The following is a 24,684-nucleotide window of genomic DNA, read 5'->3' as shown; positions in this document are numbered from 1 at the left end:
CCATTTGAATTGCAAGGTTGGCAGTTCAAGCTCACCAGCTGCTCCTTGAAAATCCTATGCAGGGTCGCTATGGGTCGTAATTCACTTGACAGCACTTAACAACAACAACAATAATGGAGGAAAAAAACAAAAACAAGAACACCCAAAGAACAAATATTTGGATATTTGTGTCATGAAAAGTACCCAAAGCCTCACATTACACTAATGAGATTTGATCTCTACCCCCAAGTGGTTTACAATCTAATGTCTGTGTGCTTATGCCAAATATTCAGTAACTGCTCGAACTATGTCAGTGTGCCTTAATGGTCCTTTTTAAAATTGTAATTAAAGAGATGAAATATTTACCACTCTATATCAAAGCCCTTCACCGCCAGAGTCCTCAGTACATTGCTGGTACCAACTCATAGTGATCACATGCACAACAGAACAAAACACTGCCAGGTCCTGGACCAACCTCACAGTTGCTGTCAAACTTGCATCCATTGATGCTGCCACTTTGCCAATCCATCTTGCCAGGGGTCTTGATCTTTTTCTCTGACCCCCAGTACATTGGACTCTGACTAAAATAGCACTGAAAAGCTACATTCCTTGCATAAATTAAACTGAGGCATAACAGTTCCCACAAGGATGGAAGTTTCATAGTGAAATCTCAGGGCTGAGAACAAATTGATGATTGTGGCTCTCAGTGACTCCCAACCTGCCTTAAACAATTATTACCTCAGGGCAGAGGAAAATGGTTTGACGACCCCTAACAGATGGACAGTTGGCAGAATGGACCCTCCGAGAGGCCTCCATCCCATTGTGCAGCTGTATGCTGGCTATGTTGACAATTGGCCTGTTTCCCCAGAGGAGGAGAAAGAATTGTGCAGCTGAGGGAGAAGCTGGCAGTGTGGAGGGAGGGAGTGCAGGCTTTGACTGACACAAGAGAGGGCTGGCTTTTAGGCTTGTTCTTAGCAACAGCCCGGGTTTGATCCTCCTTAGTCCTGAGAAAACCAAATCAGGGTCCCCCATTCTTCTATGCATGATGCAATATCAACAGCTGAACGTCAAGGCACCCCTCCTCTCTGCCTGTTAACTACTAGCGCTTTCCGATTCCATGGTTCCTGCCTTAGCAAAGTGTTACTGAGAAGGGGGACCAAAGGACCACCGCCCCAACTCCGGCTACTCCTGGTTCACGATCGACTGTGAGTCCTCGTCCTTCAGATCATCTCTTGGGAAGGCGGGACTGAGAGGGGGGCCCAGCCCCCAGGATCGACCGGGGCTTTATTCTTTTATTCTAAAGTCCCTGGCGCTTGGCTGCGCGTTTCTTTACCATTTGTAGGTGAAACCCCATTGGCTTCCTAGGCTCCTTGATTTAAACCACGCCCGGCTTTCTGCCCGCTTCGGGCTGCTGGGCCAGGCCGTCACCCAGACCCATCCCAGCTTGGAAGGACCCCGGGGGCGGCTGCCGTGCTGTTATTGTGTGGATGCCGCGCGCGTCCTCTCTTCTCTTGCAGAGATGGCTAACAGGGGCCCTAGCTACGGCTTAAGCCGAGAGGTGCAGGAGAAGATCGAGCAGAAGTATGACGCGGACTTGGAGAACAAGCTGGTGGACTGGATCATCCTGCAGTGCGCTGAGGACATAGAGCACCCACCCCCCGGCAGGACCCATTTTCAGAAATGGTTAATGGACGGGACGGTAAGGATGGCAGCGACCTTTGTTGCTGGGGCCATGGGCAAGCAAGCCTCCAGGACCCTTTGTTTTAGCGCGAGGCTGCGTGAGATGCTGCTGTTGGCACGCTGTGTCTCACGAAGATAGGAGGGAATGCCTTTATTTCGTCAGGGTTGGAGCATTTGGGCTTCCTGCACAATTCCCTAGTTAGTTAGAGGATTCTCCACCCATCCCGTACACAGTTTGCTTCTGAGTTGTTGGCAAATTCTATTCCGGTTTGTTTTTCCTAATGAGACTAGAGATTAGTATGTCTTGATGGTCTCCTTAGTTTTCTTGGTTCATCAGATCTAGGAGACATTTCTTTCCCCAAGGGAAAGATAGTCAAACAAAGGAAGCACTGGGGATCTAGCCACCTCCCCATCCTTCCCAGAGCCCTGATAAATATCTGTTTGGTGAATGGGTATGTTCTCCTGAAATTAAAGGGAGTCCTTATTTAATACTGGATTTTTCAACCAAATGCTTGTTGTATTTGGGAGGCTGGAGACTGCAGGCTCTGCTGATTCAAACAAGCCAATCATTTCCCGCAGGCTGTGATTTACTGTTATATTACATAACTGCTACCCCACCTCTGTTGGGTTGCTCAGGGCATAGGTTATAGGTATCTGAACACTCTACTCAGTCCAGTTCTTTTAGACATCATTAGTATGTATTGGATAAATGATGGAAGTCTCATTATGATCTGCCTTTTGATAGAATAAATCAGTTTTAGACCCATTTGACACCTCCCCTCTCTCAGACTCACTAACTCACCTTTCCATTGAAAGCCTGGAATTATATCTGCCTCCCACTCCACATCATTCTTTCCCTATCTGTAAACATTCTCTTCTTCACCCTGGAAAGAAAGGAGCAAGGAGGGAAGGGAGCTTCCGGGCTGCAGAACTGTGATCAGACATAGCTCTGGGTTTTCAGGGCTCAGTATGGGAGCCTTGCCACACAACAGGGCCTGTGTCTTTCTGGGGTTCATGACTTCCCACTGCCCAAATCCAGTGAGCTGTGCCCAATAGGGGATAGACTCACTTCCAATGAGTGACCTACAAATACAAAGGAACACATTGATTCTGTCTTTCCTCCCTTCTCCTAGGTCCTGTGTAAGCTGATAAACAGTTTATACCCACCAGGACAAGAACCTATCCCAAAGATCTCAGAGTCAAAGATGGCTTTTAAGCAAATGGAGCAAATCTCCCAGTTCCTTAAAGCAGCAGAGACCTATGGCGTCAGGACCACGGACATTTTTCAAACGGTGGATCTCTGGGAAGGTAAACAGCCCTCGTGCCTTTGAGATTGTTCTTTCTTCCCCCCTCCTATTTGTTCCACTTCTTTGTGAAGCCTTCCCAGTGTACGTCTCTGTACAGCCGGTGTGTGTAGGGTGGGAGTGTTCTCAGCTGTCAACTCTTGGGCACTGTTAGCTTCCCACTTAGAGATAGATGCTCTATTACAAGGCACACTCCCCTCCAAGGGAGCACTCAGTCTAGGACACACAGGGACTTCAGCTCACCAACACACGTAAGCAAAATCCTCAATCTAGAGAAAGCTAAAATGGTTACAGGGATGCCTTGTATACCTCTTACCCCCTCCTACAACATACTCCTTCAGAACATATCATAGCTACTGGAAGAGAAAGGAGGCAGGGGGTGAGAACATCTGACTCATCAGCAACAGGGCTTACAGACAAAGCCTGCTGGTGCTATTCGTCATTCAAATTGAGAAATTAATAATTCCCCAACCTTTTATTAAAGGGGAGGTTCGTAACTCTAATTTCCATATATATCTTCTAGTCAGATAGCCTGCCCAATTTTTCCTTTTCAGATATGTGAATTGGCATAAAGGTAGGTATAAAAACTAAACACATTTCTGAACATATTTATCAACCATTATAGGAGGGAAATAAGACATTCTCAGAGAATTTGGGGCCTGTGGTCACAGTGCCTACTGCCCTCTTTAACCCAAATGTGCATGTCCATCCATGCAACTGTGTTCTCTATTAGGTCTGGCTGAGACACAGAACACTCAAGACCAGTCCAAGCAGGGCTGCGTGATAGACTTGACTCTCCCATGCCCATTGTTACTGGCTGTTATCAGTGGCCCAATACAGAGCAGTGACCCAAATGGCACTTCTCACAATGATGGCTCTTTCCCTCTGATGATGACACAATGGCATTTTAAGGAATATTCATGTGATGGTTGAAAAGGATGTCTAAGGCAGGACCATCCTATTAAATAACTTGTCCTATTAAAGACAAAATTGCCTCCTTAAATCCTACTGAGGCACATATGTGCCATGTCAAGAGCTGTTGTTTCGTGTGGTCTTCATAAACAAGTGGTTCAAATCCTAAATGCCAATGAGCTTACCTTGTGTTGTGCTGATACCTTGAAAGCCAGATTTCTAAAACATCAGGCCTGTTGGACTTCATGGACTGCTGGCTCACAATCATAACAAAATGTCACAGTTAAGATTTAGTCCCTCGTTAAAACTATGATGATTTCCCCCAGAGACTAAAAAAGCTACTGTTTATTGTATTTTTCTATATATTCTGTATTGAGAACTCTATGGAGCACAGATATACTTTGACACACATGGGTCACTAGGAGTCTAATCAAGTTGACAGCAACTGGAAAAAGGCATTGTACATCTGTTTTATTGCATAATGTCAATCAATTCTCCTAACAATCCTATGAGGTGTTATTAATGCCCCTATTTCATAGAGAAGGAGCTCTGGTACCATAGTGATTTTGAATCGGGCTGCTAACCTCAAGGTTGGCAATTTGAAACTACCAGCTGTTCCGCGGGAGAAAGATGAAGCTTTCTGCTCCCGTAAAGATTTACAGCTTCAGAAACTCTGTACAGGGTCGCTATGAGTTGGAACCAACTCCATGGTACTTAACAACAACAACATTTCACAGAGGGTGCAAGTGAGGCTTGCTTACTGCAACTAGTATTAAGCAGAGCTGGAATTCAAATCCAGACTCTGAAGGCAAAGAATAGAGCTTTAACTAATCAGCTATGCTGTTCGTTGACCAAGGGCTTAGCTTCCTTCACCTACACCATAAGCGTGTTGTGACTCATAATAGTGACTAGCTGGTTATGATGAAAAGGAGGATGAAGAGGATGATTCAGTGCTGTGTGGGGCAGAAGGAGAGAGCTCCTACACTATGGGAATGAAACGGAATCTGGTGAGACTCAGCAAGTACAGAAAGTGTTTAGGCAGAAGAGGTTTCTGGGATGTGGAGATCCTAACAGGATTTTCCTGCCTTTACTGAGGATGTTTTATTTGCCTTACCTCTTTTTTTCCCAAAGACTACTTTGGACATGCTTGACACAGGGTGAGGTGGGGTGTGGGGAACAATAGTATCTCAAACAGAATAGATGAAGGTCTACACCACCTGTCCCTGCTCTGTGTGCTAGTTCTCACTTAGTAAGATAAAGACCGAGAAATATGAGCTTGAGTATGTTAACCTGAGATAGAGTCACAAATGGGTGGACTCCAGGCAGGATAATGCTCCCAGAAAAAGGGAACAAGGCAAACACTGAATGATCTCATCACCAAGGATAAAGAAATGTAGAGTTGTAAAGGAAATAAGGAAGGTGTCCCACTCCAAGAGTAGTATGACTGACAGGAAGAATAAAGAACTCTAGGTAGGTCATGTGATGTTATTGTTGTTGTAAAGTGCTGTGGGGTTGGTTCCAACCCGTAGTGACCCTGTATAGGATTTCCAAGGAGCAGCTGGTAAGCTTGAACTGCCGACCTTGCAGTTCAAATGGCTTTGCAGTCTGGCATGTTAACTCACAGCGCCACACCAGAACTCCACTCACAGATCATGTGATAGGTAGGGGTAGATAGATTGGCAGCAGTAAAGGGAATGCTTAGGATTATTGGCCCCCTCCAACAAATGGCAATAGAGGACACTATTGGGATGTTCGGGGAGAATCATTACACGATATTTGATACCCTCCGGTGTCACTATCTGAAACTCAGACTGCAATGGGTTACTATATAGGAAAGCAGGAGGTAAGAAAGGACAGTGTCTTAAGAGCACCCTTAAGTGGGTTTCTTTGTGCAGAGCAAGCCCATTTGTGAGAACCACAGCCCAGCAGCATGGACTGAGTAAGCAAAGTCAGGGTCTTTCAGCAAGAACTGGTGGTTGCTCCTGAGTTTTAGGGTGATTAGCTGGAGTCCTGATTTGGTGCTGTAGGATAAGCACTGGACTGCTAAACACAAGGTCGGCAGTTCAAACCTAGCAGTCACTCCTTGGAAACCTTATACAGGGTCACTATGAGTTGGAACCGACTTGTTGGCATTTACCAACAACAACAGCTGGAATCAAATAGCTACAGCAGAGTAGGGCTGTCTGTATGCATGTGAGTGTATACATGTTTGTATACAGAACTATTGGACAAGCTTAACCCCACATGTTCTCTACTGTTCTGTACACTGGTGGTGGCTGGCTTTGGTGCTGTCCTGACAATTTGGTTTACTCACATTAATTCCCGATTCCATCCCCTGTGGCTGCAGCCCTGTTCCCTGGGTACTTCTCTTCCTCTTTTGCAGGCTTTGTAAGTTCTACAGTTCATTCCCTCTAGTTAATGCCCTGTCTCTCATCTTCCTTGTTGTATACCTTTGTCCCAAACTGGACTCAGCTTGCCCACAGCTGCCCCATGCTGCTCTCACAATGCAGACCCATAAACCTGCAGGAGGCCAGACTTGCCAAATGCTTTCTCATCTAAACATTATTTTATTCAGATAGGCTGGGCCTCTGGATGGACCCTGAAACCCCTTTTAGATGCAAGATAGATTCTAGAGCAATCAGAATAAAAGATCCAGAGCTTTAGAAAGAAACCCAGGGATGAATGGTCCAAAATCTACCGAACCAAAGGTTGCCCTGGGATGCAGCTTGGATGACTGGCTATTTTCAGGAATGGGGAAGAAGTGGGAACAGCTTTGAGGGATGGACAGGAACTCGGGAAGTCTTCCTCTTGAATTAGAGATTGTTAATGGCATGGCAGGTTGCTCTCAAATCGGCCATGGGTAGCTGGAAGGAACAGGGTGATCCCAGCTGTCTGTGATTCAGAGGAGAGCACACTGGTTCTCCCTGGTAAGACTTCTGCATCTTTTCTACGGAGAAGGGGGAAGAAGAGAAAAAAAGAAAGCAAAAAAAGGGAGGAGTGTGTGTGTGTTGGTGGGTGGGTGTGAGACAGAGAAAATGCTGTGATCTAGTAAGTGTCTGGACAGAAAGATTGCAAAGAAGGCTTATTGTGGATGGTATTACCATAAAGAATGGAGTGCAGACTCTGGAGTCTGGCTGGAGACATCTGACTGACTGGTTTAAATATCTGCTTTTGTTGTTGATATGTGTTGTCAAGTTGGTTTCAACTTATAAAGACCAATGCATAACAGAATGAAACACTGCCCGTTCCTGTGTCCTCCTCACAGTTGCTACCCTTGGGCCCATTGAATATCTGTCTACCACTTAGCAACTGTCTTAGTTATTCAGTGTTGCTATAACAGAAAAACCATAAGTGGATGGCTTTAACAAACAGAAATTTATTTTCTCACAGTTTTGGAGGCTAGAAGTCTGAATTCAGAGTGCTGGCTCTGGAGAAAGGTCCTAGTCTCATTTCAGCATCTGTAAGCCCACCAGTCCTTGGGGATCTCCAAGTGTCTTGGCACCGATCTTTCTCTGGTTCAAGGAGTTCTGGTAGCGTAGTGGTTATGAATTGGGCTGCTGCGAGCCTCAAGGTCAGCAGTTCGAAACTACCAGCTGTTCCGCAGGAGAAAGATGAGGCTTTCTGCTCCCGTAATGATTTACAGCCTCGGAAACCCTGCACAGGGTCATTATGAGTCGGAACCGACTCCACAGCACAAAACAACAACAAGGAGCTTCATAGTGCAATCACCCCAAGTGCAAAGGACGTGCTCCATTCCTAGCACTTCTTTTTTGGTGTTAGAAGGTCCCTCCTACTGTGCTAACCCCTCTCTCCTTTTATCTCCTGTAAGATGAAAGATGTTCGCAGGTCACACCCCCAAGGAAACATCCTTTTATTTGATTGGCTGTTCATTGTGGAGGTTGTTACATGATATTAGATGTCATCATGGAGGATCACTACATCTTAACTGCTAAACCACTGAGAATCTTGACCCAGTTAAGTTGGCACAAAACCTTAACTACCACACCAAATAACCTCTCTACGCTACAATAATAACCTTTCTCAGCCACAAAATCAGAATAATAATTGTATCTATTTCATAGGGTTGATATGAGAAGTAAATGAGATAATACATTAAAAATGCTTAGCGTAGTGCCTGGCAAAATAATAAGAGTTTGATAAATGGCCACAAGGTAAAATTATTATTATCATCAGTCAGTCCTTTCTAAGTCTAGTAGAAAACAAAGAAGGGAGAACAAGGTAAAAAAGATGTCGCAGACTCTGTCTTGAAATAGCAGACTTTATTAATCACCTTACATTGTTGTTGTTAAGTGTTATCAAGTCAGTTCTGGCTCATAGCAATCCTGTATAAGGTTTCCAAAGAGTTGCTGGTAGGCTTGAACCATCTACCTTGCGATTAGCAGTCCAGTGCTTGTCCTAAAGTGCCACACCAGGATTCCATGGCCTTACTTTGCTGTTGTTGTTAAGTGCCATCTAGTTGGTTCCAACTCATAACTACTCTGTATGGAATTTCCAAGGAATGGCTGGTGAGTTTGAACCACTGACCTTGCAATTCAAACCAACCTTGTGATCCAGTGCATTATACTGCAGTGCTACACCAGGACTCCATGGCCTTACCCTAGGTGCGGATAAAGTTGCCTAGATGACTTTTGTTCTTGTTGTCATCTGTGCTGCCTTCACCTCATCTGCCATTCTCCAATAAGAAGGGCCAGCTTTATAGGCCACCATATTGAATTTTTCTCCTATGTCCTCATTGACCTCTTGATGCCTTTCACTAGATTATATATTGTTTTAGTCATTGCAGACCCAGAGAATTGTGGTACAGTAGAGAGAGCGTGAGTTTTGGAGTCAGATGAGTTACAACTCTTCTCTAGCACATGAGGCTTCGTGCTTAAGTTACTTACCTTCTAGGAGCGTCACTTACCTTCTCTGTAAAAAGATCTAGTACTTCCTCTATATGATCTTAACTATAAGGGTTAATTGTGCAATGTGACTAACACAATGCCTGACTTCTTGTTGTTTGTAGTCCAGTGCTGATCATACAGTGCTGCACCAGAAGTCCTAATGCCTGGCTAATTGACAATATATGTTGGCATATTTTTTCCTAGTATAAATTTTTCAATGATTAATCTTTTTATATAACCAAGTGGTGACTATTAGACCGAATTCTAGAATGTTATAGCAGACACGACTTGAGATCAAATCAAATCACTCTTCTCAGTAATCCTAATGATGAGGAGCATTACACAGTTTTACCACACCTCCCTGTTCCCTTCTCCTTGATAGTTGGGAGTGAAGGAGGTGAGACTTACATTGTGGGTGGAGTCCCGCGAAGGTTCGAATATGTTCTGTAGGGAGGTGTCACTATATGTGTCATTCCTCAACAGCGAGAGCAGAAGAGACACTTCACCCAGTTTGAGAGATATTTTGGGAGACTGTAAGGTATATACATAGTGACTCTAGACATCACAAATGCCTGCAGCTTGAAGCGGTCTTTTCTGTCAAAAGAGCCTTCATTACTGGTGATTTTGTTTAACAGGTTTCTTTTTTTAGCAGTAGTTCTCAAAGTCCAGTGCTTCAGAATCAACGAAGAGTTTGTTAAAACACAGATTGCTGGGCCTCAACCCCGGACTTTCTGAGGTTTTAGGTTTAGAGTGGGACCCTAGAATTTGCATTACTAACCAATTTCCATGTGGTGCTGATTCTACTGATCTGGGAATCCCACTTTGAGAACCACAGCCCTATATAATTTCTCCTTCCTCAAGTCAAAATGGCAAACAACGAATGAAAATCCCTATAACCTATAGAGCAAGCTTAGCCTACCCTCTGACATTTCTCTTTGACAATAGATATTTTCTCTACCTTGAGTGGAGAGTTGAAAAGTACTCCAAAATTATTATTTAGAAAAAAAAGGAATGTTTTCTTCATCTACTGCTTACTTTTCTCCCTAAGTCTCAGCAAGTTGAAAAAACCTAGTACATATTCTAGGATTTACAAATAATGAATCAAGATTTACCTAAAATATAAGCAGTGCTGAGACAAACAATTTTGACGTAAAGATTGTTTTTTAATCCTAAAGGTAGAAACAGAAAGTCAAGTATTCATTCGGTCTGACTTATTCCACCCAGAAGACTTCTCTTTTGCTTTTTTTCCCTTTATCTTTCACTTCTATATTTCTTCCCAAAGACATGCTTAAGATATTCTGGAAGTAACAACAACAACAAAATATGTAAGAGAACAAAACTTTTGTTAAAGTATCTTAATAATGATGTCATTGTTAAGTAGTTTCAACTCATAACAACTCTGTGCAGGGTTTCTGAAGCTTTAAATCTTTGCAGGAGCAGAAAGCCTCATCTTTTTCCCACAGAGCAGCTGGTAGGCTTGAACTGCCAAACTTTTGGTTTGCAGCCCAGTGCTGATCGTATGGAGCCACCGTACTCCCTTTATGATGATAGTACTAACTTTATTTACATTAAGAATCCTTGGGGAGGGGGGGTAGGAAATGCAGAGCCCTTAGCCCCACCTAGAGATTCTAATTTAGTAGTTTGGGGTGTAAGACCACACTTTAGGAAACATTGCTTTGGAATACTCTATTGTCAAGTTAAAATGTTAGTTGCTCTGAAAAGGCTGAGAAAGCTACAGGATAATCACAGAGTCCAAGTAGCTGATTAAATTTCTGAGCTATGTGAGTGTAAAACAGATTCTTCCTCTTTAACATGATCAGTGGTCTCCTTAGATCACTGCCAAGACTCAGTCTTATCTGATCTTTCTAAATCTAGAAAATTCCCAACACTTACTTGGTCCTTCTTTTAGGAAATGCTTCTTCTTTGTTGTCCTGAGACAATGACTGTGAGTAGTGGTTTCCACTCAAGAGCCTCCTGATTCTGGGATCTGCCCCGGGATCCAGGGATGACTTGCAGAAGGCAGAGAGATTCCAAGCCAGTGGGACTCTGGGCTGACTCCCAACTTGGACCAGAGCCCTTCTAATTATGGGTTTTGCTATTTAACTTTGTCAAAGGTGTCTCTGAAGGATGGAGTTATTGCTTAACAAATATTTAATTTAGACTTCACTTGTTAGACTTCATGATGCTTTGAACACTTGAAAACCATAGTATTGGAGAAGTGCTTGTCTGTTCATCTGGCTGCATGGGAGTCATCTCAGGAGAGTGCCCCAGAGTCTGAACTTTTAAAGATTCCTGGGTAATTCTGATGATCCACCTTGTTTGGGAGTCACTCGGTCAAACCCAGAATTCTGGTGTGGTGCTATAGGATAAGCACTAGACTACAAGGCCAGTTTGAACTGCAAGTTCAGACTGACCACTCTTTCCTCAGAACCCTATACAGGGTCACTTTGCATCAGAACCGACTCCACAGCACTTAACAACAACAACAGGTCAGACTCATGCTTCTCAAATATGCCTGATGTTATGATGAATCACTTGGGAATCATTAAAAATGGAGACTTCCAGCCCCCACCCCAAGCTTTCAGAATCAATTTCTAAGAGGAATGTCCTAACGATGCATATTTTTCAAGTGCTCTCCCTGTCCCACTCTATTAAGTAATCCCAGAAGTCTGGGAACCATATTTAAATGAAGACTGTGTTCAGTCATTATTCTATGTTTGCACAGTTTTGAAGACATCACAACTAGGCAGACATTGCACTTGGTTGTGATACATGCAGTTTAACTTCAGTTATTTTTTACCTAATATACTTCACAGATCTCTCTTAACTACACAACTCCTTGAGGTATTTAAAGTTTTGATGCCCAATTAAAAGAATGCTGTTGTTGTCTTTAAGTGCCATTGAGTCAGTTCCAACTCATAGGGATCCTGTATAGGGTTTCTGATTAGCTGCTGGTGAATTAGAACCACTGAACTTGCGGTTCAAACTGATCGAGGAGTCTAATGGTTTATCCCACAATGCCACACCAGGACTCCAAATAAGCCTCTACAATTGGTTCTGACTCCTCCAGGAACCCTCTTCCATCCACCTGCACTCGAACTGAGCTTCTGAACTAACAAGAGGTAAGGCTGAATCCAGGAGACCTGCTTCCCATTTTCTCAACCCAAGAATCCTGTAAGTCTTTACCAAGAGCCTTTATTTGAAAACAAATGAACTATGTCAGGAAAGCAAGACATGAACTGGCTACAGAATGCAGCGTTCTGTTCTTAGTGGTACTTAGAATGTTAACAATAACTAACTTGACCAGCACACTTAAGGAAACTAGTCTCCTGACTGCTTTTATAACTTTAATCCTATTGGGGTTGAGACCTGGAAATAGGATCCCAGACAAAGCACTGAAACACAAAAGTCTTTTGGGATTAGGGTCCTTGATCCTGTGGAATCCAGGAAGCAGCTGCTCATTCTTATTCTTCAGTGAAGCAGCTACTGAACCCCCTTTAGTGTCCCCTGACTTCTGTTAAGGAACTTGCTTCCCCATCCAGCCTGCAGTGAGATTTACGGAAGATGTGGGGTTGTGGACTGCTTTGTGGACCTCAGAGTTAGATAGACCCAAGCTAGAACTGGGCTCCAGTTTACTTGTAACGTGGCCCTGTACAAGTTTCTTCACCCTGCTGAATTAGTTTCTGCATCCATACACTAGGAGGAATAATACCCATCCCGTGAGGCTAAGATCATGTATAATTGATATCAAATTCTCTTGCCTTGAGACCTTTTAAAGAAAAACTTTCCAATTTGTTTCTGTCAAATGATGCCTTCTTCCCCAGCTACTACTGCCCCACTCTTGCAATCTTGCAATCATTTTCTCTTCCAGTCTCCTAGAAGGAGGATGAGAGTGGTATTTATGGTTGTAGGTGTCTAGATATTTTATCCTTGCCCCCACTTTAGTTCCCATGGACCTTTCTGGGTCTGTGTAGTAAATACAAGAACTAAGTGCTTTTAAAAGGGGCTGGTTCTACAGTTTAACAAAGCTTGTTCCAAGGTGGTACATGTGGCTTAGATGCTGAGTACCAGAGTTTCTATTTCCCTGGCACCTGAGCATAGTAGAATAGCTTTTTTCAACAGCCAGAATTGGACTTCCTCTGTGCAACTTGAAGTCCTAGTGTGATAGGATAAGCATTAGACTGTTAACCACAGTGTTGGTGGTTCAAACCCACCAGTCGCTCTTTGGAAGCCCTACACAGGGTTGCTGCAACAACATGTGCAACTTGTACAGAGTAGAGATGAATTATATATTTCTGATATAACTAATAACAAGTCTTCCTGGGTTTAATCTTTTCTTTAAGTTCTCTTTAATGATTTACTCAGGAGCTCTGGTAGCGTAGTGGTTACGAATCAGGCTGTGAGCTGCAAGGTCAGCAGTTCAAAACTACCAGCTGTTCCGCGGGAGAAAGAGGAGGCTCTCTGCTCCTGTAAAGATTTACAGCCTCAGAAACTCTGTACAGGGTCGTTATGAGTCGGAACCGACTCAACGGCACATAACAACAACAACAACTTAAAAATAAACCTTCTTTCCATCTCTTTCCAGAGTGATCCTTGAGAATACCATCATGACAGTTCAATGAAAATATGTTGTTATTATTTGGTGCCATCAAATTGATTCTGACTCTTGGTGACCCTATATACAACAGAATGAAACACTGCTCCGTCCCGTGCTGTGCTCATAAATATTGCTATGTTTGAGTCCATCATTACAGCCTCTGTGTCAGTCCATCTCGTTGAGGATCTTTCTCTCCTTCATCGATTCTCTATTTTACCAAACTTGATAAATTTCTCCAGGGAGTGGTCCCTCCTGATAACATTTCCATTGTACAGGAGTCAAAGTCTCACCATCCTCCCTTCTACGGAGCATGTTGACTGTACTTCTTTCAAGACAGATTTGTTCATTCTCCTGGCAGGCCATGGCATATTCAATATTCTAACACCAACACCATACTTCAAAGAAATCAGTGCTTCATCGGTCTTTCTTATTCATTATCCAGCTTTCACATTCATATGAGATGATGAAAAATACCTTGGGTTGGTCAGGTTCACTGTAGTCCTCAAAATGACATTTAAAAAACTTACCAGAGGTCTTTTGCAGATTTTTCCAATGTCGTTTGATTTCTTGACTACTGCTTCCATGGGTATTGATTGTGGGTCCAGATAAAATGGAATCCTTTTCTCTGTTTGTCATAATGTTGTTTATTGGTCGAATTGTAAGGGTTTTTATTGTCTTTATGATGAGATGTAATCCATGCTGAAGATTGTAATCGTTGATCTTCATCAGTAAATGCATCAAGTCCCCTTCACTTTCAGCTAGCTAATACGTGTCATCTGCATAGTGTAGGTTGTTAATAAGTCTTCCATGAATCCAGATGCCGTGTTCTTCATATGGTCTAGCTACTTGGATAATTTACTTAGCATGCAGATTGAATAAATATGGTAAAAGGATATACAACCCTGACACACACATTTCCTGATTTAAATTATACAGTATTCCCTTGTTCTGTTTGAACGATTGCCTATGTACAGATTCTAAGTGAACACAATTAAGTATTCTGGAATTCTCATTTTTCACAATATTATCATAGTTTGTTATGATCCACACAGTGGGATTATTTTGCATAATCAGAGCACATGTAAACATCTTTCTGATGGTATCTGCTTTCAGCCTAAATCTATCTGACATCAGCATCCTCTTCATTCCGTATCCTCTCTTGAATCCTGCTTGAATTTCTGGCAGTTCACTGCCCAGATATTGCTACAACCACTTTAAAAATTATCTTCAACAAAAATTTACTTGTATGTGGTATTAATAATATTGTTTGATGGGGTCACTATGAGTTGGAATTGACTCAAAGGCACCCAATGGGAATATCCTGTTATACCATTACAATTACAGAAATACTGGGAAGTCATCTGACAACTACTCTATGTTTCCTATTATATTCTCAGTATTTTTAGTCTACCCCAATTCCATCTGCTACCCAAATACTCTATTCTCCACCACCACAGCTGTTCCTTGAATAGGGGAACTCCTTCTTGAGAATTCAGCCCTATATCCATCAACCAATCCCATGGAGCCTCAGCACCAGGAAATCACCCTGTGCGTAATGTGAAGGGTGGGGTGGAGAAAGGAGAGGGAAGAAGCTTCTGTGTGTGTCTCTCTGTCCTGTTAGTCTAAATGGACATCCTGGACTAGACTTCCTTTGTGGGCCTTAATTGTTGATTTTCTGTAGATCATACACCATTCTCACTTTCCATCTGCCACTCCCTGTAATTCTGTATTCCCTGGGTGGCTGAGCTGCAATAGCCCGACTAGAGAGATGCAGATGGTTCACTCAGGCTAAAGAGGGCTTTTCATATTTGCTCTTTTCCGTCACAACTCCCATCAGGCTGAATGCTACAATCTTTAGCTCTCAGCTTTTGGGCTCTTGCTCTCCAATCTTGTCTTTAACTGGTCTGCTACTAAATCACAAAACTAATCAATCACACAGTAGTATCTTTCTCAGTCCAGGATACATCAGACACCTGGAAAGCAGAAACAGAAAAAGGATGAGAGGCTCAGTGCAGGCTGACTGATGGGGCCCAATTGCCTTTCCCCTGGGTCAAATGACAGTGCTTTCCATCTCATTGTGTGAGGGGGTGCATCACATCTCTCATTGCTTTCTCCTTGTCTCCCTCTTCCTTCCCCTGCCTCTCTCTTTCTGTAGCTTTCTCTTGCTCTCACTCTTCTCTCTTTCACTCACAAACCATTTATTGTCTCTACTTAGCTCACTTCAAATAAGCTGTCCTGTGTGTCATACACCGAGAGCTTTAGGTATTGATTTGATTCTTTTCCTTTTCCCAGCCTCTGGTGCAAATAGCCCAGTGAAGAGTCAATTGTATGCATATGGGTGGTTTTCCACACTTTTAACCCAGATAAAGTCAAAGAGAACAGCCACTTGGAGTTTGATGCAAAGTTAACCCATCTAACCAACTTCTCTCCAGTTTTTTTCTCTCTTCATTCCTGAAGAACCATTCCTCTTCTGCCAGCCCATCCACAAGACCTCCCCTCACCATAGCTTTAGAACTCACCAAGGCAAAGTTGTCTGCTTAGTGCTGGGGCATAAGTACCTGACATGCTAGGTATTTAAATAAAATGTTCTAATCTTGGTGCTCTGGTAGCATAGTGGTTACGAATCCGACTGTGAACATCAGGGTCAGCAGTTCGAAACTACCAGCTGTTCCATGGGAGAAAGATGAGGCTTTCTGCTCCCGTAAAGATTTACAGCCTCAGAAATCCTGTACAGGGTTGCTATGAGTCAGAACTGACTCCACGGCACATAACAACAACAATCTTGGTGTGGTGCTGTAGGATAAGCACTGGACTGCTAACCTCAAGATTGGTGGTTCAAATGCACCAGCCAATCCTTGGAAATCCTATAAAGGGTCACTATGAGTCAGAACAGCAACTATGAGTGAATATCTCTGGTGTATACTAGAGTGAATATCTCTCATATGTTTTTGTTGTTAAGTGCCATTGAGTTGATTCCATCACATAGCAACCCTGTACAGGGTTTTTGAGGAGCAGTTGGTGGGTTTGAACTGCTGACCTTGTGATTCTCAGTCCAGTGCTTATCCTACAGTGACACACCAGGAAGTAATTGTTGTTGTTTAGTGCCATGAGTCGGTACTGACTCATAGTGACCTTATATATATCAGAATGAAACACTGCCCAGTCCTGGGCCAACCTCACAATCGTTGCTACACCTGAGCCTATTCTACTGCCACTGTGACAATCCATCTCACTCGGGGTCATTCTCTTTTTCTCCAACCCTCCAGTTTACCAAACATGATATCCTTCTCCAGTGACTGGTCCCTCTAGATAATATGTCCGGAGTATGAGAGATGAAGTTTGGCCATCCCGGCCTCCAAGGAGCACTCTGGCTATACTTCTTCCAAAACAGATCTATTTGTTCTTTTGGAAGTTCTTGGTACCTTTAATATTCTCCAACACCATAATTCAAATGCATCAATTCTTCTATGGTCTTCCTTATTCACTGTCCAACTTTCACATGCATTTGAGGTTATTGAGAATACACACCATAGCTCGTGTCAGGTACACCTTAGTCCTCAAACTGACATCTTTGCTCTTCAACACTTTAAAGAGGTCTTATGCAGCAGATCTACTCAACGCTATACGTCATTTGATTTCTTGACTGCTTCTTACATGAGTGTTGATGGGTTGATACAAGCAAACTGAAGTCTTTGTCAACTTCGATCATTTCTCCACTTATAGGGATGTTGTTTATTAGTTCGGTGGTGAGGATTTTTTTTTTTTTGTACATTGAAATGTACTCCAAACTCAAGGCTGTGGTCTTTGATCTTCATCAGTAAGTGTTTTAAGTCCTCTTCACTTTCAGCAAGCAAGGTTGTATCATCTGCATATCACAGGTTGTTAACGAGTCTTTCTCCAATCCTGATGCCATGTTTTTCTTCATATAATCCAGCTTCTTGGACTATTTGTTCATCATATAGATTGAATAAGTATGGTGTAAGAATACAACCCTGGCGTACACCTTTCCTAATTTTAAAACATTTGGTGTTCCCTTGTTCTGTTTGCACAACTGCCTTTTGATCTATGTATAGGTTCCTCATGAGCATAATTAAGTGTTCCAGAATATTCATACTTCACAATGTTTTCCATAGCTTGTCATGAGCCACACAATTGCAAGCCTTTGAGTAGTCAATAAAGCAAAGATAAACATCTTTCTGGTATTCTCTGCTTACAGCCAAGGGAGTAATTAACCAGGCTATTTTTTATTCTTTTGTAAGAAGTTTGGCTATGGTTGTCTTTGGGGCATATTGAGAAGTGGTTGAATCATGCCTCCACTTTATTTTTATTACTATAGTCTTCTATCATAACGTCCTTGGTGAAGTTCCATTCTCCCAGAATCCCTCACTCAGTGTGATTCATTTAGGTTTGATCTGTTGGTTGGCTTTCAGGGAAGGACATGGCAGCTGTGCAGAGGACTCTGATGGCTCTAGGGAGTGTCGCAGTCACCAAAGATGATGGCTGTTACCGGGGAGAGCCTTCCTGGTTTCACAGGTAAGAAACCTTTCCCAGCTCCTTGAAACAGAGGTGGAGTCTGAAGCCTTGGAGTTCCCAGAGACTATTTCTACCCAGAACTCCTTGGAATAAGCACTTCCAGCCCCAGAATGAGTCCTCTCAGAACAAAGAGAAACCAGTGCTGTCATTCACGCCAACATCCCACTCAGGGCAGAAATGCTTTGTCTTTACCTACTAGAAACCCTGATCCTGCAGCTTGAGCAAGGTTTCATGTCTCCTAAGACTGAGGGGGACTGGACGATCTTACTCAGAGGTGACTTGATGTCTGAACTCAGTTATATTATGACCTGAGCAGCCCTGAATCTACAAAAATACTTTTTTTCTTGCACTTATTGAAGGATATATATTAGGGTGACCATATGTTCTATTTGTCTTGGTTAATACCTGTTGTCCTAACATATTTATTAATAATATCCTCTTTCTCTCTCAAAAGTGGTCCAGTCTGAATGATAAATTATATGGTCATCTCAGTAAAGGGCCTTTTCCCAAAGTGAATACTTAGATGTATGGAGCAAGGACTTAAACCCGGTGGCTTAATGATGAATGAGGAGAAAATAGCACCTGGAAGTAGATAATTGACTAGCAATTTCCTGGAACTTCATTTCTTGTACCTTCTTGTGTTATTTTTAAAGGACCCTGCTCTGAAAATCTCCTAGGCCAGTTTAAATCTTGATTTTAACTCCATCTCTGTTAGTGATCCACTGTGGCTTACACAGACCCAAAACAAGAACAACAACAACAACAAAAAACTCTTAGTTATTTGGTCCTTTATGGAATATTTGTTGAGTAAGAAATTCCCTCTGATTAACTCTGGCTTCCTCAGCTCTAAAATATTGCATAGTTTTTGGGGTTTGTTTTGCATAATGAGACATAGAATTAATGGGAATGGGATTAATGATGAAGAGGTTTGACTTGCTTTGTAAGAAGAGCTGATTTTCCTTTGTCTGGGAGCTTGAGATCATTGTGAGACAGGGTGAGGAGATGCTAGCTGAAATGACACAAAATGGTGGGAGACAAAGAAATGAGTGGGAAGAGGTAAGAAAGAAAGAAGTAAGAGTGAACTCCTAAGAGAAGCAAACACAGATTCATGTCTTTGCTGGAGATTTTGGAAAAACATTTGGACTTCTGAGGGGTCAGAAATGCCTGTATCTACTGGTAGGACCCATTCTTTTAATTGGAGACCCCCACTAGAGGCTAATGGCAGGCTTCAGAAGCATTTGAAAACTGTCAGAATGACATTACCCCATCTCACTCCCTTTTTCCAGGAAAGCCCAGCAGAACCGGAGAGGTTTTTCAGAGGAGCAGCTTCGCCAGGGACAGAATGTAATAGGCCTTCAGATGGGCAGCAACAAGGGAGCGTCCCAGGCCGGCATGACTGGGTATGGGACACCCAGACAGATCATGTAAGACCAAGTCCCGCTCCCTGTAGACAGGATGAACGTTCCACACCACCGTCTCTAAGGAAAAGAAATAGTTAGTCACCTTCTGACCTTCTCCTCTTCCTCAAAGCCTCCTGTCCTCGGTTTTTGCAAGTGCTGCATTTCTGCTGAAAATCCATGTTGCCTACTGCTGCCCCCTTCTGTTCATGTAGAACTATGCAAAGACTCCACTTCCTCGTCCTGAGCTTTTTTTTTTTTTTTGCCCTAAAGCCTTTGTTTATTTATTTACTTATTTATTTGCCCACAATTTTCTACCCCAACTTATAGAACGCACCTAATAAACAAATTAGTCTGTGTCTTAAAGTTCATTCTTAGACTTTGACTTGAACTTTGCAGGCAGGACTGTTTCTCTGTTACTCAGAGACCAGCAAGATGGAAATAAACTGTTGTTGAGTGCCAACAAGTTCCGACTCATAGAGATCCTGTCTAGGGTTTCCAAGGAGCAGCTGCTGAGCTTGAACAGCCGACCTTGCAGTTCAAACCGACGTTGGAGTCTAGCACATTAGCCCGCAGTGCCACACCAGGACTCCTTTTGTAGTTGTAGAGATATAGGCAGCTCTAAGGAAGATCTTGTAGCGTAGTGGTTACAAACTGGGCTGCGAACTGCAAGGTCAGCAATTCGAAACGACCAGCTGATCCTCTGGAGAAAGATGAGGCTTTCTGCTCCCGTAAAGATTTATAGCCTCAGAAACCCTGTACAGGGTCGCTATGGGTAGGAACCGACTTGACGGCACTTAACAACAACAAGGAAGATCTTGCATGTTTATAATTCATTTCTTGATAATTTAATAGAAAGTATAGGGATAATTTTGCTGCCCACTCTCAGAGCCTAAGGCTATGATCTCAAAAACAAAGTCTTTGATCCCCAAAATTATTTTCATACCTTTTATTAGTTGTTGTTGTTAAGTGCTGTCAAGTTGGTTCCACTTCATAGAGACCCCATATAGGGTTTTCAAGGAGCGATTGGTGAGTTTGAGCCACCTAACTTAAGGTTCAAACTAGTCTAGTAGTGCTTTTCCTACAGTGCTATCCAGGACTCCTTTTGTTGTTCATTGTTACTATACCTGCTCTAGCTCATGGTGACCTCATATACAACAGGAAAAATGTTTCCCAGTCCTGCACCATCTTCAGTGTTGTTGGTAGACTTGAATCCATTGTTGCAGCTACTGTGTATTTGGAGTGCTTTCCAACCTAAAGGCTCATCTTCCAGCACTATACTAGACAATTTATGAGCCATAGGGTTTTTATTGGTTACGTTTTTGAAGCAGGTCACTGACTTTTTTTCCTAGCTTATCTTAGTTTGGAAGTTCCACTGAATTCATTCCACTATGGGTGACTCTGATGATATTTGAAATATTTGTGTCATAGCTACCAGTATCATTGTTGTTGTTGTTGTTGTTAAGTGCTGTTAAGTCAGTTCCGACTCATCGCGACCCTGTATAGGGTTTCCGAGGAGCGGTTGGTGACCTTGAACCACCGACCCCTTGCAGCTCAAACCTACCTTAACAGTCCAATGCATTAACCCACAGCGCCACACCTGGACTCCGCCATTATCATAGCAACACAAAAGTCACCATAGTACAATAAGCTGACAAATTTGTGGTGGATTTGAGGACCTGCTTTATGTATGTAGACACAGTAGGGACTATAGGAATAAGCTAGACAAAGCCCTAGTTCTTAAGCGTTTCTCAAATAGATTCCCCAGAAAGAATCTCATGCATGGATAGACAGAATGGGAAGATGGATAGGTGATTTGTGTAATGGAGGTGTGGATTGATGGCTGAATAAATGAGCAGTTTTTACTTCTCTAACAATAATCTTCCCTCTACATAACAGATTCAGGGTCTGTACTGACATTTATACAAGTTTTTTCATCTGTCAGGGATTATAAGTAATATAGATGACTCTTCTAAAGTGGTTTCTAGGGTGTAACTTACACTCTTAGATATTGCTTAAGATTGAGCTCTGTTGTTGTTTTAAAGTGTCATTGAGTCGATTCTGACTCAAAGTCACCTGTATAGAGTTTCCAAGGCTTTAAATCTTCAAGGGAGCAGAAAGCCTGATCTTTTCTTTTCTTTTTTTTATTAAATGTTTTTATTTTGGATTGAGTGAAAGTTTACAGGGCACATCATCAGCTTCACATTCAAGCATTCATATAGCTTGTTTCATTACATTGATTATTATCCCTTCCATATATCATCATTTAACAGTGTTTCTCTCTATCCTCTTTAGCTTTTTTTTGGGGGGGGAGGGGGGGAACTTGCCTTTTTGGAATTTACAGTCTCGGCTTTTAGGGAAGGTTTTTACATTTGTCTGTGGATATCCAGGGCTCATGTATGAGATTACTAACAAGCATTACTGAATAATCAGATGAGGGACAGTTTGCTATATCTACTAGGTGGCTAAAGTCTGATCCTCAGAGCCTATGGTTTGGACGGTCAACAACGCTTGGGCCCACAGGGTCTTGACCTCCTGACTGGGTCTGCACGGTCTGCATCAGATTCCCCTTATTTATTGTTTGTTTAAGGGACGCTGCCTGTCTTAGGCAGTCAGTGCGAATTCCTCAGTCTTACCCGTCATCGAAACTCATTGCAGCATGGCAATGGCTCTGCCTTAGGTTGCCGAGGTTCCACGTGATCCTTACCCGTCTCTGGCCACACGTCCAGCATAAAGAGCTGCCATCCGAGGAAGGCAGGGAGGGAGGAGATTGGCTGGGGCTCATCTTTTCTTAATGAAGCAGCTGCTGGATTCAAATCACGGACCTGTGATTCACAGTCCAGTACTTATGGTATGGAACCACCACGCTCTCAAAATTGAGCTCTAGCTAAGATTTTCTTCTCCATAGAAAACTTAATAGGCAAAAGAAGCTTGGGTGCCACCAATTCCTCTTATCCATTCCTACCAGTAGAGACAAGAAAGAGTGATGCATTAGTAATTGATTGTTATTTGAAAAAATATATAATAAAGTCAATAAAATTATATACATTGCAACCCTCTAAACTACTTGGGTGGGGAATGGTTACAGTTATAGGCTTCTGTGGGAGTTTCTATGGGATCAATGTAAAGAGTCTAGGGACTAGACTCATGGACTGCCATTCCTGCTTCAACTAAAGCAGCTATTTTACATATTTGGGTTCACCATATGATTAAAAAAAAAAAAATCATGTAAAAAAGAAGGTAAACAAAGAAAAAAGGATTTCAGTAGAAGAAATTAGCCTGTCAGTGACCTAAAGTGTCGGTGATGCTCTAGGGTCCTAGTACTCCTTTGAAAACCTCTGATGAATTGCTCATTCCTGGAAAGGTGTCACATAAGCATGACCGCTGAATTCACTTTTCAAACCTTGCCCTGAAATTACCACAATAATAAGAGGGGAAGTTTGAAAATACCAAAGAAGCGAAACAAAGTTGGGACCAAACTCAAAAGAAAGTGGTTTCGCCACTGTTGGAGACTGGTGATGATGGTGTGGGAAGAGCCTCCACTGGAGAGGTAATAGGCTGGAGAAAGAAAGCTTTCATGACATGCCCTGTTCTGTATCCCACATTTCATACATAAAGATCCATCATTGCTGTACTAGAGACATTAAGAGCCAGACTAGCAGAGCTATCAATCCAGAGCCAGCAGGAGATGGTCTGCTACATCCAAGGCAGTGCCAGTTCCCAACTAGAGTGAGAAATAGTTAATAAGAATGTAAGTAGACTGGTCAACCACTGGAGATTTCTTCCTCCAGTTCTCATCCCATCCACCTGCTCACCCTGCCCTCAACACTACAACTCCCAGTGATTACAACTTAAAGATGGCGCTGTTGAAAAATTCGAGATCCTTGAGCAGACATTAACAACAAGGCACAAGGATTGGGGTGGGGAATGGAAAATAAAGTAAGAGAACCACTTTGTAATTCCAGAGATTATCTGCCTCAATATGCTGTATTTCCAGTTTCCACAACTCATCAGAAGCTATACAAGAAAGAACCTTTTTTGTCCCTTTCTGAGATTTTTGTCTCTTTCGCCACTTCTTGCAGCTAAGGCAGCAGATAGCCAAAGAGAAATGTAAGCTTATAGGAAGCAACCATGAAATACAAGGAGCATAGGCACTGTCACTGAGAGACAAATTAGACAACCTATAGCAGATGAAGCAATTCATGAACCGCACAGAAGACTCAAAATTAGTCAAGTAAATATACTAAAAATTATAAGGGAAGATATTAATATTATGGAGCAAGGATAATCCATTATGAAGAAAAAAATACTGGAGATACAGAATATGAAAAAGTAAAGATTGATGGCAGAATGAATACAAAGAGCAAATCAATAAATTGGAATATGAAGACAAGGAATTCTTACCAAAAGACATAAACAGATGACAATTATAAGAGAAATATTAAGTTACATGAGTCAGCAACCTTATAATTGAAATCTTGAAAGGACAGGGCCAAAACAAAATTGTTGTTGTTAGGTGCTGTCGAGTTGGTTCAAACTCACAATGACCCTGTATAGGACTTACAAGGAGCTTCTGGTGAGTTTGAACCACCAACCTTAATCTTCAAACTGAATTTGCAGTCCAGTGATTATCCTATAGTGCCACACCAGGGCTCCTAAGGGAGTATTATTTGAAGAAATAATTTTAAGAATTTCCCGAGATTAAAAAAAAAAAAGTAAGAGCTCAGGTTTAAAATCTCATTCGTTGTTGTTCTTGTTAGGTGCCATTGAGTTGGTACTGACTCATAGCAATGCTATGCACAACAAAATGAAACACTGCCCAGCACTACACTAACTTCACAATTGTTGCTATGTTTGAGCCCATTGCTGTTGCCACTGTGCCAATCCATCTCGTTGGTGGTCCTCTTCTTTTTCTCTGATCCTCCACTTGACTAAACATGATATTCTTCTCCAGGGACTGGTTCCTCCTGATAGTATTTCCAAAGTATTAGAGAAGTGTGGCCATCCTGGCTTCCAAGGCGCCCTCTGACTGTACTTCCTCCAACACAGTCCTTTTGGCAGTCCATGATACTTTTAATATTCTCCTCTAATACTGTAACTCAAATGCATCAGTTCTTCAATAGTCTTCTTATTCACTGTCCAACTTCCACACACACATGAGGTTATTGAAAATACCATGACTTGGGTCAGGTGCACCTTAGTTCTCAATCTGATGTCTTTGCTCTTGAACACTTAAAAGAAGTCTTGTGCAACAGACTTCCCTAATGCAATGTGTTGTTTGATTTCTTGACTGCTGCTTCCATAGTGTTGATGATAGAGCTGAACAAAATGAAGTCTTTGACAAATTCATTTTTTCTCTATTTATATGGATATTGTTT

General features: G+C 42.4%; 1 protein-coding gene across 1 annotated transcript; it reads left to right on the top strand.

The window, feature by feature from the left end:
• Positions 1-1,229: 1,229 nt before the first annotated feature.
• On the top strand, positions 1,230-19,672 carry TAGLN3 (transgelin 3). Its single transcript, XM_006864187.1, has 4 exons — positions 1,230-1,678; positions 2,793-2,967; positions 17,807-17,909; positions 19,196-19,672. The coding sequence occupies exons 1-4, from the start codon at positions 1,499-1,501 to the stop codon at positions 19,335-19,337; spliced, it is 600 nt and encodes a 199-aa protein (XP_006864249.1). The 5' UTR covers positions 1,230-1,498; the 3' UTR covers positions 19,338-19,672.
• The last annotated feature ends 5,012 nt before the right edge of the window (positions 19,673-24,684 follow it).

Source organism: Chrysochloris asiatica, unplaced genomic scaffold (assembly GCF_000296735.1).
Source record: "Chrysochloris asiatica unplaced genomic scaffold, ChrAsi1.0 scaffold00061, whole genome shotgun sequence".
NCBI classification, from domain to species: Eukaryota; Metazoa; Chordata; class Mammalia; order Afrosoricida; family Chrysochloridae; genus Chrysochloris; species Chrysochloris asiatica.
The sequence above is the reverse complement of the archived record's forward strand: the minus strand, read 5'-3'. Positions and strand labels throughout refer to the sequence as shown.

Coding starts and splice junctions, on each gene's coding strand:
- TAGLN3 (XM_006864187.1), top strand. CDS start 1,499: ATGGCTAACAGGGGCCCTAGCTACGGCTTAAGCCGAGAGGTGCAGGAG. Junction 1,679..2,792: donor AATGGTTAATGGACGGGACG/GTAAGGATGGCA, acceptor CCCTTCTCCTAG/GTCCTGTGTAAGCTGATAAA. Junction 17,910..19,195: donor GAGCCTTCCTGGTTTCACAG/GTAAGAAACCTT, acceptor CCCTTTTTCCAG/GAAAGCCCAGCAGAACCGGA.